Source organism: Oryzias melastigma, linkage group LG1 (assembly GCF_002922805.2).
Source record: "Oryzias melastigma strain HK-1 linkage group LG1, ASM292280v2, whole genome shotgun sequence".
NCBI classification, from domain to species: domain Eukaryota; kingdom Metazoa; phylum Chordata; class Actinopteri; order Beloniformes; family Adrianichthyidae; genus Oryzias; species Oryzias melastigma.
Genome location: NC_050512.1, coordinates 4,645,530 through 4,659,017, shown reverse-complemented (window position 1 = coordinate 4,659,017; position 13,488 = coordinate 4,645,530). Strand labels below are relative to the sequence as shown.

Below are 13,488 nucleotides of genomic sequence, written 5' to 3'. Positions count from 1 at the left end.
CGCCTCCAGCGTCCGCCACCAGCGACCGCCTCCAGCGAACGCCTCCAGCGAACGCCTCCAGCGACCGCCTCCAGCGACCGCCACCAGAGACCGCCTCCAGCGACCGCCACCAGCGACCGCTCACACACAATTGTTGAACTAGTTATCAAATGTCAAATATTACCCATCTGTCAAGCAAATTCTGTACCTTCCTTTATCATGTTGTCCTGGAAATGTCTCCTAAATTGAACAATTGATCTCAGGTGAATTTCAGCTGTCACTCATGAGGAGGTGTGTGCAATTTTAGTTGTAACCAATGACAAACAACGTGTTCACTGTCAATTATAGATGAATCCTGTGAATCCTCAATTGGCAGGCATATATAAACTGTGCAGGAGCTAGTGTGTACCATTTCTACACTTCCGTGACACAACATGGAAGGTCAGCATCGTGGAAGAGGGGTGAGGATGCGGGGAGGAAGGGGAAGGAGAAGAGGCAGATATAGGCGGATTCCTAATGAATGAAGGGCTACAATTGTGGACCATGTTGTCAACCACGGCCTCACCATGGAGGAGGCTGGTCGAAGGGTGCAACCCAATATTGGAATAACTACTGTCAGTTCAATAATTCAAACATTCCGTAGGGAAAACAGTTATTCAAACAGTAATTTGCTGTATATTGTTCACAGCTCTACCAAAAGGGTGACTTTATGTTTAACATCTACAGTGACTTTACTGCACATTTCAGATGTCTGTACAAATAGGCCATAGTGCTGTCTTGAGCATTTTCAGGTGTCACCAAATATTTTTGCAATGGAAAACACTGAAACTATAAACTGTCATAGTGAAAACACGACAAAACCATTTGACTATCTTGTTCATAAAGATGGTGTCAAGACTTTTCCTTTTGATGGCACTGACAGTTTTATTGACATGAATACTTGCTTTTGAGGAATGGATGATCAATTCTGAGCATGTGACGTGCTTTTGCAGGATATCCACTAGGTTTTGCAGTTTGGACTAATTGTTTTGAGAAATGCACTAACTGCTATGCAAATGTTAATAGTGTTCTGAGAAACGCACCAAAGTGACTGAGAAAAACTGTATTAGGACCAACACCAGAAAATTCTAAAAGAACTTCTTCAATGAGGCATCAAGTTCAACATTCTGTTGGGATAAAAAGCTGATTCTGTCAGTATGTCATTCCAGTGTCCTTATTTTTTATGTATTTGTTTATTAATGAGTCTCTAAAACCTCTTCCTGAGTTTGGTCTGTTTTGGATTTTTCTCACAAAATCAGCTTGAAATCAAATTTCTTCACATGTCATTAGATTGGTTCAGTTTGGTTTAATATTAAAATATTATATTATCTTATATATATATATCAATACGGGGAAGACTTCTTTTCAGAAAATAATAATTGATCCCCTCCATAGTCTGGATAAGTCACTACAGTTCTCAGCTAAAGAGGCTGGCTGTTCACAGAGCGCTGGTTGCAGCAGACCAACAGAAAGTCTAATGAAGAACTAATGCAAACCAGCAAAAGAGGCGGCCACGAGCTTCAGCGGATTATCAAAAGGACAAGATTCAAGAACCTGCAGACATCAGAAAGAGTGGGATGAGGTGGTGGAGCAGATTCAAAAACCTCCACATTCAGTTGTGATCTGGGCTGCAATGTCCAGAACTGGTGTTGGTAAACTCTGCTTCCTTCAGTCCAAAATCACTGCAACAGTCTAGCAGAATGTTCTAGAGCAGGGGTGGCCAACCCTGGTCCTCAGGAGCCTCAACCCTGCCTGTTTTCTAGTTCTCCCTGACCAGCTTCCTGCTGATTAGTTGACGTAAATGATTCCACATCCTGATTGACTGAACACACCTGATTTCAATTGTCAGCATCAATCAGTCCAGGGAGAGCTGGAAAACAGGCAGGGTTGAGGCTCTTGAGGACCAGGGTTGGCCACCCCTGTTCTAGAGGACTTTATGATTCCTTCTGCTGAAGATCTGGATAGTGATGCAGATCTCATCTTCCAGCAGGACCTGGGTCCTGTCCAGACCCTTTAAGGATTTAAGGCAGACATATATGGTTGAAAATAATCTATTTTGATTTTGATGTCATCAGGATCTCTGTCTTTATCTTTTTGCAAAACTGAGAAGTAAATGCGGATTTCTCCAGAGGATTTTAATTTTTTTATTCTTGTCTTTGTGAGTTTTATAATCTGGAACCTCAAATTACGTGTAATAATTTGAAATAAATAGGCAACCTTAAATCAATAATAAAGGTGAATAAAAGTTGAAAAACAATGAATTTCCCCCCATGGGATTAATAAAGTATTGATTGATTGATTGAAATATTGGGTTCTGAATCTATTATGTATAGACCAGGGGTCACCAAGGTGGTGCCCGCAGGCACCAGGTAGCCCCCAAGGACCCCACAAGGTGCCCGCAGGTCTCTTCTGAAAATAACAACTCACTTGTGATCTGCATCTAAAACTAAAATGTATTCTCTTGCTTTTTTTTGATTGCACTTGAATTTACATGATTTCAATATTAAAACGTCTTAAAAATATGTTCATGATTCATGAACTTTAGATAAGTTTAGGTGACCTCTGACCTACTCCAGTTCAAAGATCATTTATTTAGTTTAAAATGCTGCAGATTTGGTCATTAGTTCAAAATGTGAGAAGATTTGCTTAAAAATGTGTAAGTTGATTTTTATTTAACATTACATAATTGATAAACATGGAACAACATAGAGAAAATGGGATATTTTCCCATGAAATGTAAGTGATGTACGTGATCATCTGAAAATCAGTGTCTTCACATAGAGGAGGATCATTATTCATTATTAATAATGTAGAACTAAGCAACATTTGTTCATTCATCTATCTATCTATCTATCTATCTATCTATCTATCTATCTATCTATCTATCTATCAGGAAAACGACTAAAACACGCCGCTACCGTCTGTTTCTGGAGTGTCCGGTGGTTGCTAAGCAACGCTTGAAACACTTCAGAGGAGCGTCGGCAGCAAACATGGAGCGAAAAATGTCTGTCTCTGATAGAAACACCGGGCCGTCTCTGAACGACCAGACCGATGGGTCTCATCAGAACATCCAGGACAAAAGTGAGTTCGTTTCCTGGCGCCCTGAGAGCGCCGCGCGGGCTTCCTGTTTGAGCGTCGTCCGCGCGGGCTGTGCGGCTAAGGATGCTAGCAGTCCATTAGCACGCCCAGCTTCCTGTTGAGGTTTCTCTGATGGAACTGTTCTGAAACAATCAGGACTTAATACTAAGAATACAACTACTAATACTACTACTATAATATAATATAATATAATATAATATAATATAATATAATATGATATGATATGATATGATATGATATGATATGATATGATATGATATGATATGATATGATATGATATGATATGATATGATATGATATGATATGATATGATATGATATGATATGATATAATATAATATAATATAATTTCTATGAGTGACATCACACCCACACTGTCCAGCTCTCCTTAAACAGTCAATGACAGTACCTGAAGAAACTGAGTTCAGATCAGACCTTCAAACTACTCCCACTTGAGAGTCTGCAGGATCAAAAATCAAACAGCTGATTCCTTTTTTGCATGCAGATGTTGCCCTCAGGATGTGTTGAGGTCTGGACCTCAACACCTCTGCTCTGTTACATTTGATCTGGGAAAATTGGACTTTCTTCTTGCCCTGCCAAATGTGGCCACCAGATGTCAGTCTGAAATCAGAGGAACTCTGATGAGGCTTTTGGCTTGTAAGTTGTGACCTCCAGCTGGGCTTCAAAGGAGATATTCAGTTAAGGAAGGCTGCATAGTGGTGTAGTGTTTTGTGCTCTTGCCTCATGTTGAGCAGACCCTGGTTCAAATCCCTCTGGAGTCTTTCTGCATGGAGTTTCCTCTGGTCTCCTCCACAACATTTATTCATACCAGTAGGTTAACTGGTGAATCCAATGTCGCTAGGTGTGAGTGTGACCCTGCAGCAGACGAGTGACCTGCTCAGGGTGTACTGTCTTTACCCAACAGCAGCTAGGAAAGTCTCCAGCAACCCCACAACCCTGAAAGAGATACAGTGGGGCGGAAAAGGGATGGATTCTCTCAGAAAGCATTAACCAAAAAGAAGAACAATTGAAGCAAAACTATCCATTTGTATTGGCTATTTTTAATTTCGCTTCAGTTATTCTTGATAATATTTATAATGGTCCACATTATCTTCTCTGTGTTAAATAATCTGTTTACATGAGCAGCAGCTTACATGAAGGAAGTTTGAGGAATGACCAGGTCAGAGGTCAGATCTTCAGACGGTTGCATGTAACCTCAAGCCTAAATCGGGTCTGCGACCTTTGACCCTAAAAGAGTCATTTGGTCTAGTTTCTTTCTGACCAACCCAACGACAGTCACAAAGTCCCTCTCCACTGTTCAGAAAAATACTCTTTTTTTGTAGCCATTGAGCCTTTAATTTATAAAATGTTGCTTTTAAATGTTTACAACAATTGAATTATAGCAGTGTTATATTTTTCTGTAAGTCAATCCATTTTCATTCATTTTGCATTGGACAGCAACACAGATAAGTTCTTTTCAAAATAAAATACTTCTGTCAAAAATCTAACTGATCTGTTCCTGTTTCAAAAGCCTTTGCAGTTTTCTTTAAAGCAGCTAAAGGGCCTCGATGGAGGATAAAGAGCCACACGTGGCTCTGGAGCGTCAGGTCGAGGCTTCTGGCCTAAATGAACCAATGCAGTGTTACAAAGTAAAATGATACAAAGTTCTTCCAAAATAATGACGCTGAAGAATCCTTCAGGATACACCAGCTTGCCATCTCTGCTGCTGCTGGAGATGCTTTTGCTCTTCATTCTGTAACATCAGAACTTGGAAAACTTCTACCTGTTCCAATCAGCACAGAACTTGGACAGCCTCTTTCCTCAGACATCTTAAAGCTCACAGCAACTTGAGCAAGGAGCAGTGACTTTGCTTCTCTTTGTCATCTGCATTGCAGTAATATTTTGTCAAATTAAATTTGCCTCCAGGAGACGTCAGCGACCAAAGCTTCGAGGCCGTCACCAAGAAGAACACAGAGACCACCGGCCAGCTGAGAGAGAAGAACCGGAGAGCGAGGACAAAACTGACGGCAGCTCAGACGGTGAGTGGAACGGTTTCATCAATCTCTGAGTAAATCTCCATCTTCATTCAATTCTATATTAACTTATCGTTCCCCAAGAGGAAACAAAAGTGTGAGTCGTCTCCAGATTCTTCAGACGGTGGGAGGTGGTTGTAGCTGTGAGCAAGATGGATCTGCTGTCAGTGTTACTGTAGATCTGAGGAAGACTGTGGATGAAGATGCTCTTCTCCGTGATGGTTTATCCTGTGACAGTCCTATCAATAGAGGCTGCAGATCTGAACCCACAGATCCAGATCCTCCTGGTGCTCCAGCAGGTCCTGCAGCAGTGACAAGTCCACAACAGAAGACACGGAACACCTCAGAGTAGATATGAAGGACTTGATTTTCTCTTCTCCGTTTCCTCTGGAAACAGCATCACTGCTGAGTCTCCAGTCCTGTCAGGCTCACAGCAGCTCATTCTGTTCCACTTCCACTTCTCATGCACCATTCCTGTCCTCTGTGTCAGACAGGGGTCCTCCTGTCCTGCTCTGGCACATCCCACAGCTGCAAAGTAATGAGTATTTCTGCAGGTGACAGGACTGGGAGTTTCACGCTAAAAAAGGAGGGTGGAGGAACAGTGCCTTGTGGTGCACCTGCTCATCTGATCCCACTCAGTATCCTTCAGATCCCACCAACTGGTTTGTCAGGAAGCCTTAAGGTGTTCATTAAAAAGTAAAAGTCTGGAGTTTGTTAAATGGACTGAAGGAATCCAAGATGGTGATCTTTACAAGGATGTGATATTCCAGATGACAGTGGTGAAGCAGCTGTTTGGTGGCATCTTCAGCTCCAATCCTACCACCAAACTGCAAAGAAGCTTGTTTGTTCTCTTTGGTGGATCAGAGTTTCTCCAAGACTGCATTGATGTTTGACTTTATGTCTGCGGTCTTCCAGTCAGATAGAGGCGAGTTCTTTGGTCATAGAAAAATCAGTGATGTTGGAGATGCTTCAAGATCCACAACTGAGGTGGAAGTAGAAGCAGTGGAAGTGTGACAGACAGGCTGTGGGTCAAATGAGGATGGAGAGGAGGTCTCTTTGGAAATAATTTGATTTAGCTGCACTTTTCCAGGTGCTCAAAGCGCTTACAATGTATACCCATTATTCATTCACACTTGGTGATGGTGAGCCAATGATGTATTCACAGCTGTGCTGGGGCAGACTGACCGAGGAGTGGCTGCCAGTACCCACCTGCAGCCCCTCTGACCATCACCGGGACAACTTTTGAAGAACTTGTAACGTACAGCTTAAGCCCCGAATAATGAAAAACAGTCAAGATTTAAAGGTTTTATTGGAAGGTGAAGAAGGCCTCAAGTTGACAGAAATGGCAGGAAGGTCCTCCAGTCAGCAGATGGCAGTCTCGGAACTAGGCAGATGCACACCATGAGTTAGGTTTGGAACAGGAAGAATGGTCAATTCAGCTGGAAGTCTGTAATGCAGCTCACAGGAAATTGTAGGGTTTCTGTAGCTCCAAAAAAAGACAGAGACACAACCAGGTCCCGTGGGAGGAGATGAGAGAGGCTACTGGAGGGGGAAGACTGGCAACAGGAGATCCACAATAGGTGAGGGACCAGCCATCCACTGGGACTCCAAAAAAAGCAAACAGATCTGGTAAGGAAGCTCAATAAACCAGGTCCAGGGCAAAACTAACTCAAGTCAGGTCCAAAACAGGTCAACATTTCAGGCAATAACACAGGAACCCAGCTGGAGGTAAGGGAAGACTCAGTACTCTCTGGCACCAGAGACCAGTCAGAGGTAGAATTTAAAGGAGGTGCCACAGGTGTTACTGTTACGAATTACTAATCAGCAAGGTGAGGCTGGAGGCACAATCCTGACACCTGTTCAGTTTACTGGATCTGGATCTGAATCTATCAAGACTTCAATCCAACTTATTCACAAGCCACATTTTTTTTTTTGACTTTTCCCCCCAAAACGTAGGGCTTTTATTTCTCTAATTCAACTGTGTTTCTGCTAAAGCTGAAAATCTTTCTCTACTTTAATCTAAAAAAAAACAAAATCCTTTTGATGTGTTTGGTGTCTCACTTGTCAGGAAGGAGCTCATATAAAAAGGGCGGCGTTCGCCGACGAGGAGACCTGCAGCAGGATGCAAAGAAAGGTACTTTGTTCCATCCATGTGCAGCATCATGCATTCATGATGATTTAGAAACCTCTGTCCTCCTGGTTCCAAGGAAAACCATGCAACACTGCAGCAGCAGGTGTTTTCCAAGGCAAAGCTCCTCAACTCCATGAAGCACGCCACGAGAACTCTCCAGCAGCACCTGGACGAGCTGAAGATGGAGCAGGAGAGGCTGAAGCAGCAGCACAGCCGTGAGGCGGTGGAGGACACTGTGGTAGTTACCGCTCTGATCCGTCTGAAGCTCCCAGGTCTGCGGAGGCTGACTCCAACCGTGTGTCCTCTCCACAGAGACTGCGGAGAATGGAGAACAGTCTGGAGACTTCTCGCCTCAAGTTGAGGTTGGTCCAAAGCATCGCAGCTTCAACGCAGAAACTCATAAATCACTTTAAGGTCAGTGCAGCTCAAATGGTAACAAACTTAAAGACCTGCTCTGAAAAAATGGTGTTGCTAACATCTCCTTGTAGCATTTCTGAACATTTCTTTATTCAAATAAGGAGCAGATGAACAAATACCATTTGAAAAAGACTGGAAGTACACCAGGCGGGCCACAAGCTCGCTGCTCTGCTTCATTCTGATGCATCCACCTACATACTAAGAGATCCATGAACGTCTTTGTTTCCAGGTCTGAGCTGGAATCTGGATCTAAACTGAACGGCTGGATAGAAATGATATTGCTGCCATTTTTGTTGCACTGCTAATCTTAGCTTGGGGTTTGAGGGGCTGTAAGCTAGCAAAATAGGGTGTAAACAAAGACCTTTCAGTTATTTGTGATGGGAACAGGGGCGGAGTTGCTCTGTGCCAACAGGTTCGCCCACAACTCAGAGGTGAATTTCCAATGAACTCCTGCTGCTCTGCAGAAACAGTTCAAGAAAACAACAATTTTTTTTTATTTTGGCTAAAAACAGTAAAATCATAATGAAAAGACCACTAGAAATGCTTTGAAAACAGATCAAAAGAGGATGAGAGTGGGACTTAAACCTGGATCTAAATGAAGTGAGTGTTTAATTTGGCAAAATGATAAAAGTAGTGTAAATTAACCCCTTAATACCTGTTCTCTCAAATATGCAACAAACCAAATCAGCTATAAAACATGTAGCAAAACATAAGTGAATATATTTTTTCATTGCTGGAAATTAGTGCAGGCATTAAGGGGTTAAACATAGTCCTGTTATAAAACAAAAGTCACAGTTGCAGCTTTTTTGAGGCCACAAATGCGTCCCCGGATGAGATTACATTGGAGAAGAAACTCAAAGATAAAAGATGCCATTTTAATCCAACAGTGAATAATGTGCATAAACTTGTCAGTCAGCAGTGCAACAGTCGCTTCAGCTTCTCCTTTGAGAGCTCTAATCTGCTCTCTGCATTTCCATCTTTCTCCTCTCCAGGACCAGAGCCGGACTCATGAAGGCCAGCTGGATGCTCTGGAAGCTGAGATCCTGAAGGAAAGAGGGAAGCTTCAGAAGCTGCAGGTCAAGAAACTCAACGCTCAGCTTCTCAGAGACGCCTGTCAGGTGAGCTGGAAGCTTATGGTAAACGACTGATGAGAGACTCACCATCAAACGGAGCTGTGAAGTCAAGGAGCTCCGAGGAGGCTTTTCAGGTCCATTAAACTCTCATTTAAGCTCAATACAGATCTTTGTCCGCTTGGGAAGTGAACCTGAATGTCCACGCCTTGCTAAAAAGGATAATGCAGGAAATGCAAGATTTAAATTCAATTCAATTTTATTTAAATGGACCAATATCACAAACAATTGTCTCATTGGGTAATTGTACAAAAGCAGAAAGTCGGTCATAAAATATAAACAATAGCTAATTGCTAAACTAAGATAAATAGACTAAACTAAATTGTTTATCCCTGGTGTTAGAGCCTCCTTCTCAGTAAGGAAAAACAACTAAAAAAAATGATTCAGGAAAAAAGAACCCCCAGGGATGTCCACAAAAAGGAGAGATCTTCTCCCAGGACGGACAGGAGATTTACCAGGACTATTAAAGAAGAGTTAGCTTATCTAACTCTACAACTACGTGTTTAAATAGTGTTCATGCAGATAGAACTGGGGGAGGGGTGGGGATGAGGTCCACAGCCACAACGAGCCAGAGGTGTGATCCACGGCCAAGAACAGGAGCACTGACGATCCACCTGGAATCTGAAATCTCCATGGAGTGGGAAAGAAGAACAACACATGAATTGCACCTCACCAAACAAAAGCATTTAAAGCTTTCCTGTTAGTGTTTTTCCTTCAGCGTGTTCCTTTCATCAGGCGGAACAACAGCAGCAGCAGCAGAAGGAAGAACTTCTCCTCAAAGACCTCAAGGAGAAGGAGCAGAGATCAGGATATTTCATCAAGAAGCTGAAAGACAATGACAATGCTGAAAAAACGGAGAAAAAAGTAAGTTTGTCCCCAAAAATGTTCATCTCTGTTCTTAGGCTGACAATTTCTTGTTGCCTAAAATGTAGTTTGAAGCCGTAAACCTTTTACCACCAGAGCTCCTGTGTTTATGTTCTTTGATTTACTGTAATTTTTTAATTGTTAGCATGATAATTCCAGTAGATTCACAATCTACTGGAATTATCGTGTTAACGGTTGAAAAGTTACAGTAAGTTAAAGATTTTGTGTTTAAGCGTCAGGGCTCAGAGGTGTTAAAGGGGTAGTTACATTCAAGTCAAAGGTAGGATGTCTGACTCCTCCTCAACATGTTGCCAGTCTGATGGGATGAGATTTGAGGCCCAGGACAGCACCAGCAGCCTGGCAGACGAGGAGAAGACGGTCCCCTCTGCCTACGAGGAGGCCTTCAGACTCATCACAGACTCCACCGGAATCACCGACGTAGAGGCAAGGAGGAGTTCAAAGAACGAGCTGCTGTACTGCTGCGTCCACGCATGAAGTGGCTTTTTATTCCACGCTTTCCTCTGCAGGATTTAGTGGAGCGCTTCGCCTCACAGAGGGACACTCTGAACGCTTTGGAGGGTTCGAAGGTTAAAAGCAAGAAGGAGGAGCTGGAGCTCGCCGAGCAGCTGACACGTCTCCAGAAAGAGCTGCAGGAGGTGAAGCACCAGGGGGCAGCTTTACTGTTCAGGTGAGGCCCGCTGTCGTCAGATTGATGCAGGGATCTGTGGAAGCAGCTGACGCCGAGCTTTTGTTAGTGAGCAACAGAACCAGGAGGAGCACCGACTCCAGCTGCAGGCTCAGCAGCTGAGGTGCGACGCCGCCAAACGGCGCCTGGACTCGCTGGAGACGACCCTCAGTACTGCGAGGAGCGATGTGGAGAGCCTGGCGCAGAAACTGCAGCACATTGAAATGGTAAAATCATCCCGGCTGAAAAAGAAACATTTCATTTCTGACACCAGAAGAATTAGTTCTCTTCTGCGTTTCTCCAGAGTGAGCAGACAGGCAGTACGGTTCCTCCAGATTCACCCGAGTTCATCCTGGAGCTTCTGACCATATGCAAATGGAAATTGCAGCTGTTATACGATCACCTGGAGGGCAAAGATCCCGATGCCATCATGGAGGAGATGAAGAAGGACAAGGTACCTGAAAATAACGTTACAACGATAAGAGCTTTTATTCATTTTTGCTCCAAACTCAAACATTTTTGGCTCATCTTCAGTTTGCGTTCCTGCAGAATCCTGTTATTTTTTTATGCTTTGTATTGATCAGTCCGCCATCTGGGCCAGAACTTCCCTGACCGCAGCTCCAGTGTTCATGTTCTTTGTTTTACTGTCATTTTTTAATGATTAACACGATAATTCCAGTAAAAAAGAGGTTCGTTGAGCCTCTTTTTTCCTTCACAATCTACTGGAATTATCATGTAAACGGTTGAAAAGTTACAGTAGGTTAAAGATTTTTGTGTTTAAGCCTCACCGACAATGCCTCAGGTGTTAAAAGGTTAAAAAGTGACTGGGATTCTTGTGGCTCCTAGGAGTTCCAGAACTTCCTGGAGAAGAACCTGCCAGAGAGCAACGTCAGAATCAAACGGCTTGATAGAGAAACTCCAGACCAGACCAAGGAAGAAGGTGAGACACACACACACCTCCACACACACATACAAGGCCACACCCTCATTTTCTGTTTGCTGTTGGTGTCTAAAGACATGTGGGGCGTGGACGAGGACACCATCGCATCCCGGGAAACTCTGAAGAAGAAGTCTCAGTTGATCTTTGAGTCCAACACTAAGAAGAACCCCTGGAAGAAGAAGACAACCCGGATGTGAGCCGACAGAAACCTCTGGAAGCCCCGCCCACCTGCTTTCAGTGTTTGAAAATAAAAGAAAGAATCAGTAAAATGCTGTCAATCACTGGTTTATTTTAAAATGATTTAGAGCACAGATAGTCAACCTTAGTCTTCAAGGACCGCAGTGTCTGCAGGATTTCCAGATATCCAAACCCACTCATGACTGACTACCTGGTTGAGGTGTGTCCAGCCAGTTAGAACATGCTGGAGCAGTGTCTGTTGGAAAACATGCAGGAATGTGGCCCTCGAGGCCTGGAGTTGCCAATATCTGCTTTAAACAATGGTTTGGTGAATCCTCCATTCTGATTGGCTGCAAGGTGTCCGGTAGAAAGTTAAAAGTTCACCCTCCTCTTGTGAGGGCCACACAACTGTTTTCTTCTCTGACGTGGGGCTGGGGTCGGTTTCTAGGCTAACAGAAAAAGTGTAACAGTCTAAACATAAACATTTATGTATTACCAGAAAGCCACACATAGCTGAACTTTAAATTTTCATTTCTTTAATCTTCACATAAAAATAATACATTTTAAAAACTAGACTTATAGCATTACCTGCGATAATGCCAATATGAATGCCGTAAGGTGAATGTGGCCGCTGAAGATGCTAATAGCTAAAGATGAAGAAATTGATAGCTGAAAACACTGAAGCTGATATTAGCATAAAATATTAGCAAAGTGCCAAATTAGCCTAAAAAACTAAACAATTCTAATTAAGCTAAAACAGGTAACATGTAGCTGAAAAATTAGCTAAATGCCAAATTTATTATTGTACTTCCTGTGTTGCAATTATGTCTTGTACTTTTCCTTTTTGCCTTACCCATGTACAGTTTTTTATTATTATTACTGTTCAATACGTTATATTTTACTTTTATTCTACTTTATTTATCTATTGATCTTACTTTTTAATTCTTTTTCTATATCTTATTGTGCTGTGCATTGCTGCTGGTGGACCACCCACAGTTTAACTGTTACTGACAGTTACAATAAAAGCCTTTGAATCTTTGAATTACCCTAAAAAACTGGAAATGTGTCTAATTTAACCAAAACATAAAGCTAAAATGTTAGCTAAACTCCAAATTAGCCCCAAAAAACCTGATAAAAGCCTAAATTAACCAAAATTAGCTAGTATGTAGCTGAAATATTAGCTAAACTCCAAATTAGCCTAAATAACTGAAAAAAAGCCAAAATTAGCCAAAACAGCAAGCCTTTGGCTAAGATATTAGCTAAACCCCAAAAAAGCCTAGAAATCCTTAGTAGCAGCCAAAACATTGAAAAAGCTAGCATTGAAAGAGCTGAATATTTTAATAGGTGAAGTAGCTGAAGAGCTGAAATAGCTGAAGAGCTATTGACGTCCAAAAACGTACGGAAGAAAAATAATAATGGTACAATAAAAACAGAAAAATGAATCACTATAGTGTGAATTCTTTACAACTCTCACACTATTAATCCAATAAATATTTTCTCCTCTCCCGTCAGAGTTCAGACTGCAGAAGGGTGGAATAAAAAGTCACGTTCTATGTGGTTCTCCATCGGCCAGATTGAAAAGAAAAAAAAATCATGCGTCAATGATAGTGTTTGGGAGGCCGGGCTTAATGTGTAGGAGTGCCAGATCCGGCCCACGGACCGTAGTTTGGGGCTCTGAACGACAGACACTTGTAACGTGCACAGACGGTATTCCAGAGTTTATCACAACATCCAGACAGTAGAGACGATCTCTGTCCTTCAAATGTCTGTATGGACATCACAGCATCTCTGTCACATTCAACGCCAAGGCTAACTTTCTTTCGATGTCCTTTCAGTGCCCCTTCCACCAATTTTAACCGCACCATAGACATGTAGGGCTGCTGGTGGGAGGGTGACGGGGCATCTCAGTGAGCAATCAGGAGATGTCCTGTTAAGGCCTTCTCACCAATTTTAACTGCACCCCTTTAGTACACACACCTCTAACACCACAAACAT

The 13,488-nt window shown here is 42.6% G+C and overlaps 1 protein-coding gene and 1 long non-coding RNA gene across 6 annotated transcripts in view; one reads left to right on the top strand and one right to left on the bottom strand.

Annotated features, from left to right (window-relative positions):
- ccdc151 (coiled-coil domain containing 151) overlaps positions 1 to 11,585 on the top strand; it is a 13,830-nt gene extending 2,245 nt beyond the window's left edge. The window contains exons 1-13 of one of the 5 annotated variants that reach the window (XM_024262145.1): positions 2,969 to 3,099; positions 5,043 to 5,155; positions 7,218 to 7,283; positions 7,357 to 7,518; positions 7,593 to 7,694; positions 8,690 to 8,815; positions 9,563 to 9,691; positions 10,007 to 10,135; positions 10,219 to 10,379; positions 10,447 to 10,603; positions 10,681 to 10,830; positions 11,223 to 11,316; positions 11,392 to 11,585. In XM_024262145.1, coding sequence (XP_024117913.1) covers positions 3,009 to 3,099; positions 5,043 to 5,155; positions 7,218 to 7,283; positions 7,357 to 7,518; positions 7,593 to 7,694; positions 8,690 to 8,815; positions 9,563 to 9,691; positions 10,007 to 10,135; positions 10,219 to 10,379; positions 10,447 to 10,603; positions 10,681 to 10,830; positions 11,223 to 11,316; positions 11,392 to 11,513 — 1,602 coding nt within the window. In that variant the 5' untranslated portion in view covers positions 2,969 to 3,008 and the 3' untranslated portion in view covers positions 11,514 to 11,585. Of the gene's footprint in view, positions 1 to 2,968; positions 3,100 to 5,042; positions 5,156 to 6,526; positions 6,779 to 6,967; positions 7,102 to 7,217; positions 7,284 to 7,356; positions 7,519 to 7,592; positions 7,695 to 8,689; positions 8,816 to 9,562; positions 9,692 to 10,006; positions 10,136 to 10,218; positions 10,380 to 10,446; positions 10,604 to 10,680; positions 10,831 to 11,222; positions 11,317 to 11,391 lie in introns of those variants that run through there. The other 4 variants (XM_024262146.1, XM_024262147.2, XM_036210794.1 and 1 more) reach the window with 4 other exon arrangements.
- Positions 6,440 to 6,787, bottom strand: LOC118598254. Its single transcript, XR_004947381.1, has 2 exons — positions 6,613 to 6,787; positions 6,440 to 6,533 (listed from the first exon to the last, which is right to left on the bottom strand). It is a non-coding gene; the product is annotated as an uncharacterized LOC118598254 (long non-coding RNA).
- Positions 11,586 to 13,488: the final 1,903 nt, after the last annotated feature.